Source organism: Humulus lupulus, chromosome 6, assembly GCF_963169125.1.
Source record: "Humulus lupulus chromosome 6, drHumLupu1.1, whole genome shotgun sequence".
Lineage (NCBI taxonomy): Eukaryota > Viridiplantae > Streptophyta > Magnoliopsida > Rosales > Cannabaceae > Humulus > Humulus lupulus.
This window is the reverse complement of record NC_084798.1, coordinates 93,161,019-93,166,326: the sequence shown is the minus strand read 5'-3', so window position 1 is coordinate 93,166,326 and position 5,308 is coordinate 93,161,019. Positions and strand designations below refer to the sequence as shown.

Sequence of the window (5,308 nt, the reverse complement as noted above, 5' to 3'; positions counted from 1 at the left end):
CCAAACCTCAACCATACCCCAAAGCAAGCTTATCAACATCTTCAACTCTCCCCAAATGACCTAACCATATAAAATTCAATCACATGCACCCCAACATAAAGAAATCACCATGGCTGAGCTTGAAGCTCAAAACTCGGCAGAACAACAAAAATCTCAGAACATAAAGCTAGAACTTCTTACCTTTGATGGATGAATTCGACCTAGGTTATCTTCCACACTTCCTTAGCCTTCACCTTCTCAAATCCTTAGGCTTAATTTCCTAGAATTCCCACAAAAACTCAGCTTAGAAACCAGTTCAAGACCAAAAACCAAGGACTGAATAACAACCTCAAAACCTTACCTCAAATGGATGAATAACCTTTGCCGATTCCTTAAGCCAAATCAAGAATCCTAGTGCTAAGCCTTATCCTAAGCCTTCTCTGAATTTTAGCTCCAAATTCCAAAAAAAAATGGTGAAGAAAAGCCAAAACCGCATAAGAGAATAGTGCCCTGTTTTTCCCTTCTTTCTTTTCTCCTTCTTTTCTTTTGTCTCAATCCTTCTTTTAGACCTCTACTGCCTTCTACACATTCCACTAAGGAAATAAAGAAAAATAATACTTATCTCTGCTTTTAACTCAAATGACCAATTTTCCCTCACGAAAATCCTAAGCCATTACATCATTCTAAGGGCATTTTGGTCATTACACCCAACTCCCGCTAATTCCTCGAATGTCTCTAATATTTACAGCCTATTTCACGACACCTTAATAATAAAAAATTATACTTATCAACATCAAAATAGTCTCCAATATATTTCCTAAATTCCCAGAAATACCCCCAAGCTCGCCCCGAGCCGGGGATAAATCCCCGCCGTGACTTTTTCACTAAACTGCTCACTAGGATCGCCTCGAGTCACAAGCTACAAATATATCCACATAATAATGTGTTCTCAACAATTTATCACACTTATTTACATTTATGCCCTCAACAGGCCAAAATTACGAATATTCCCTTCTAACCTAATCAGGGCCTACATGCATACTAATACACATAGTCATGCATCACAGATATCCAAATAGTCATATAAACATGCTTTTAATCATTTAAATCACATATAATCCAGTTATGCCCTCCCAGCACACTAATCAACGCCCTTAAGCCTTGTTAGTAAATTTGGGTCGTTACACAAATAGCTGCATGCTCGGTATAGATTATCACCTTAGTTCCAATTATATAAGGATGAAACTTGTCACAAGAATAAACCACCGCTAACATCTCCTTCTCGGTAGTTGTATAATTATCTTGAGCTTCATTCAAAGTACGACTAGAGTAATAAATAGCTCTAAAAATATTGTCTCTTTGCTGCCCAAGAATCGCTCCAATAGCAAAGTCACTTGCATTACACATTATCTCAAATGGCTCACTCCAATCGGGCACAATAAGAACGGGTGCTGCAATATGTTTCTCTTTAAGGACATTAAAAGCTTTGAAGAATGACTCATCAAAAAGAAAAGGCTCATCCTTCTCAAATAACTTGCATAGTGGCTTAGTAACTTTAGAGAAGTCTTTAATAAATAGCCTATAGAAATCTACATGGCCTAGAAAACTTCGAATCCCCTTCACATTATTTACTGGTGGTAAGGTCTCAATAATGGAAATTTTTGTTTTATCCACCTCCAAACCCAGAGAAGAAACTCGATGCCCAAGTACAATCCCCTCCTTAACCATGAAATGGCATTTCTCCAAATTAAGAACAAGATTGGTCTCCACACATCTTTTGAGAACTATCCCAAGGTTGCACAAACAAGAGTCAAACGAGGAACCAAAAACTGAAAAATCGTCCATAAATACATCCATTATATTCTCCACCAAGTAAAAAAAAAATGGCAATCATACACCTTTGAAAAGTGGCTGGTGCATTACACAAAACAAATGACATCATATGAAAACAAAATGTACCATATGGACAAGTAAAAGTGGTCTTATCTTGGTCCTCTGGAGCAATAGCAATTTGGTTATATTTCGAATAACCATCTAGGAAACAATAGAAATCATGGCCTGCCAAACGATCTAACATTTGGTCAATGAAAGGCAAGGGAAAATTATCATTCCAAGTTGCCTTATTAAGCTTCCTATAATCAATACACATTCTCCACCCCGTCATAGTACTAGTTGGAATTAACTCATTCTTTTCCTTCATTACAACCGTCATTCCTCCTTTCTTCGGTACCACTTGAACCAGAATCACCCACGAACTATCAGAAATGGCATAAATAATTCCAGTATTCAAAAGCTTCAATACTTCTTCTCTCACAACCTCTTTCATAGCTTGATTAAGTCATCATTGATGTTCAATAGAAGGCTTATAAGAGTCCTCCATAAGAATCTTGTCCATAAAAATTGCTGGACTAATGCCTTTAATATCTGAAATTGACAAAGCAAAGGCAGATGAATACCTCTTTAAAGTTTCTAACAACTTCCTTTCGTCTTCCTCATTCAATGATGCCAAAATTATTATGGGTTTGGTAGATCCATCTTCCAAAAATGCATACCGGAGATGAGTGGGTAATTGCTTCAAAACAAGCCCATCACTAGTAGTATTCCTTTTCTATGAGCTATTATCAATAGTAGGAGCCTTATTGATATCTTCCTTCTTAGACACCTCATTTTCTACTAGTAATGCTGCTAAAGCAAAGACACTATCAACCTCCTCCACATTATTCATGCCCAAATCCACCCTAAGGTCCTTTTTAGAAATCGGCGTTGTCAAACATAGTTCCAAAGGATCATTATGAAAAATAGTCTTAAAAAAGTCTCTTAAGCATGGAGTAACTACATCCACTTTCTTACAATATGCTTGCTCCTTGGGAAACTTCATATCATTACTAATGTTGAACTTCAATTCTTCGCCATTAACCCTTAGAGTCAAGTTATCATCATGAACATCAATCAAAGCTTTCCTAGTTGCTAGAAAAGGTCTTTCCAAGATTATAGGAATTTATTGGTCTTCCTCCATGTAAAGCACAAAAAAATCAACCAGAAAAATGAATCTATCAATCATCACTAGAACATCTTCAATGATACCTCTAGGATACATCAAAGAACGATCCACCAATTGTAAGGAAATAGTAGTTGGTGTGACCTCTCCAAGATTGAGTTTCTGAAAGATAGAGAGAGGCATTAGATTGATACTAGTTCCCAAATCACACAAGGCTTTCTCAATATGTAGGTCACCAATAACACATGCAATTATAAAACTTCCCGGATCTTTAAAATTTTCTGGTAATTTTCTCTTGATAATGGAACTACACTCTCCTGTTAGCTTTACTATTTCATAATCCTCTAACTTACGCTTCATAAACATTTCCTCCTTCATAAACTTAGCGTAGTTTGGAATTTGTTCAAGGGCATCTACAAAAGGAATGTTGATATGTATTTTATTGAAAATGTTCAAGAACGTTGCAAATTGTTCATTATCACCTTCTTGTGAAATATTTGTGGAGATGGTAATTGAGTAATAATCTTGGGTGAGTTGTCCGAAAAGTAATTGAACCCGAATTAGCCACCAATGGCTCTTTCTTCGGAATCTCCTCCTTTTGCTTGTCTTCTTCTTTCTCACCATTCATTTGGATCTCATCAACGTTTTTCTTCTCAATTGTAGGAGTGTCCAATTCTTTTCCACTCATCAAAGTGATTGCCTTGAACTATCTTGGATTCTTCTCTGTATCACTTGGAAAAGATCTAGACATTTGATTCTTCATAGTATTGTCCAATTGACCCACTTGTGTTTCCAATGTCTTCATCATTGCTCCCATATTAGTACAATGTATTTCAATTTTGTTGAGACGAGTGTCATGTTGATCTGGCCTTGCCTTGGAGTCCACTATCTAAGTCTTTAGTAACTATTCAAGTAATGGTGAATGCTTCTCCCCCATTTGTCTAGGTGACTCTTGAGGGGGTTGGAGAATGTTTCTATTGTTGGCATAGGAAATTTTTTCATGATTACAAAGGCCAGAATGGTAGTATGCGGGCAAGTTGTTGTTGGGCCTAAAGTTGTAGTTCCAATTGACATATTGGCATTGTTCATCCACCAACCCATTCGAACTAGAAGCTTGTGCCACATTCACTGTTTGTTGACTTGCCGCTACTTTATTTTTAGTAAGACCCTTAATTTGATTAGTCAAAGTAGACATCTGCACCATCAATGACATTATTTGATCTACTTCAAAAACCCAGCTGCCTTCTTAACCATCGATATTTCACTCTGCCATCGACAACTATTCATGGCCATATCCTTAAACAAGATTAATGCTTCCACCAGTGTTTTTGATAGAATGGTTTTGCCAGATGCAACATCAATATGTGATCTTGTTGGAGCATTGAGCCCATTGTAGAATAGTTGAACCTGAAACCGATCCTCTATGCCATGTTGAGGACATTTTTTGAGCATCCCCTTAAATCTATCCCATGCATCATACAATTGCTTGGACATCATCTGTCTAAATTGAGTAAACTCAACCCTTAGTTGTGACGTTTTAGAAGGCAGAAAAAATTTGGTGAGGAATTTATGTGTCATATCCTCCCAAGTAGTCACATTTCCTGGAGGTATAGATTGAAACCAAGCTCAAGCTCTATCTCTCAACGAAAATGAAAATAGCTTCAATCTTATAGTATATGTCATCACCCCATTGATCTTGATTGTGTATAAAATCTCCAAGAAAGTTTCCAAGTGGATATTTGGGATTTCATTAGCTAGGTAAGAATATTGATTTTCTTGCACCATGTTAACCAAGGCTGGTTTAAGCTCAAATTTTTTGACATTCACTTGTTGCATTTGAATGTCTAAATAATTGTCATTCACAACCAGCGTAAAATAGCCTCTCAAGGTCCGGTTTGCTGGTGCTTTCACAAGAGAATTATTGTTGTTGGCTGGTACATTGTTGATGTTAACTTGGTCCACCATTTTTCGTGATCTAGCTCATCGCTCTCTCCTAATAGAAGATATAATTATTTCAATTTCAGAATCTAATGGTAGAAGATTTGAGGGACGAGCTTTTCGCATACACCTTTGTTTACCTAAAAAAAGATTCACCTGATGACATGGCAAAATAAATATGCATGTGGGGTGCACGTGACTATTCAAGTTGGTACGTTATGTTCGACCATCGAGCAAAAGAGGATTCACTCAGCAGAAGGCATATTTCATAAGCGATCAGGCTGGTCGCAGTATTTCAGTTATCTTTTATAAATTTGTAATCTCGCATTTATGTAATAATTGTAATTTCCATTATTATTTGAGATATGCTTGTATTAAATGTAATCAAGGCCC

At 36.8% G+C, this 5,308-nt stretch overlaps 1 protein-coding gene and 1 non-coding gene across 2 annotated transcripts; one reads left to right on the top strand and one right to left on the bottom strand.

Annotated features, from left to right (window-relative positions):
* Nucleotides 1-2,320: 2,320 nt before the first annotated feature.
* LOC133785298 (uncharacterized) lies at nt 2,321-3,665 on the bottom strand. Its single transcript, XM_062224546.1, has 4 exons — nt 3,533-3,665; nt 3,064-3,390; nt 2,642-2,946; nt 2,321-2,551 (listed from the first exon to the last, which is right to left on the bottom strand). Exons 1-4 carry the CDS (start codon nt 3,663-3,665, stop codon nt 2,321-2,323), a joined length of 996 nt encoding a protein of 331 aa, XP_062080530.1.
* Nucleotides 3,666-4,400: 735 nt separating this feature from the next.
* Nucleotides 4,401-4,507, top strand: LOC133787575 (small nucleolar RNA R71). Its single transcript, XR_009872588.1, has one exon. It is a non-coding gene; the product is annotated as a small nucleolar RNA R71 (small nucleolar RNA).
* The last annotated feature ends 801 nt before the right edge of the window (nt 4,508-5,308 follow it).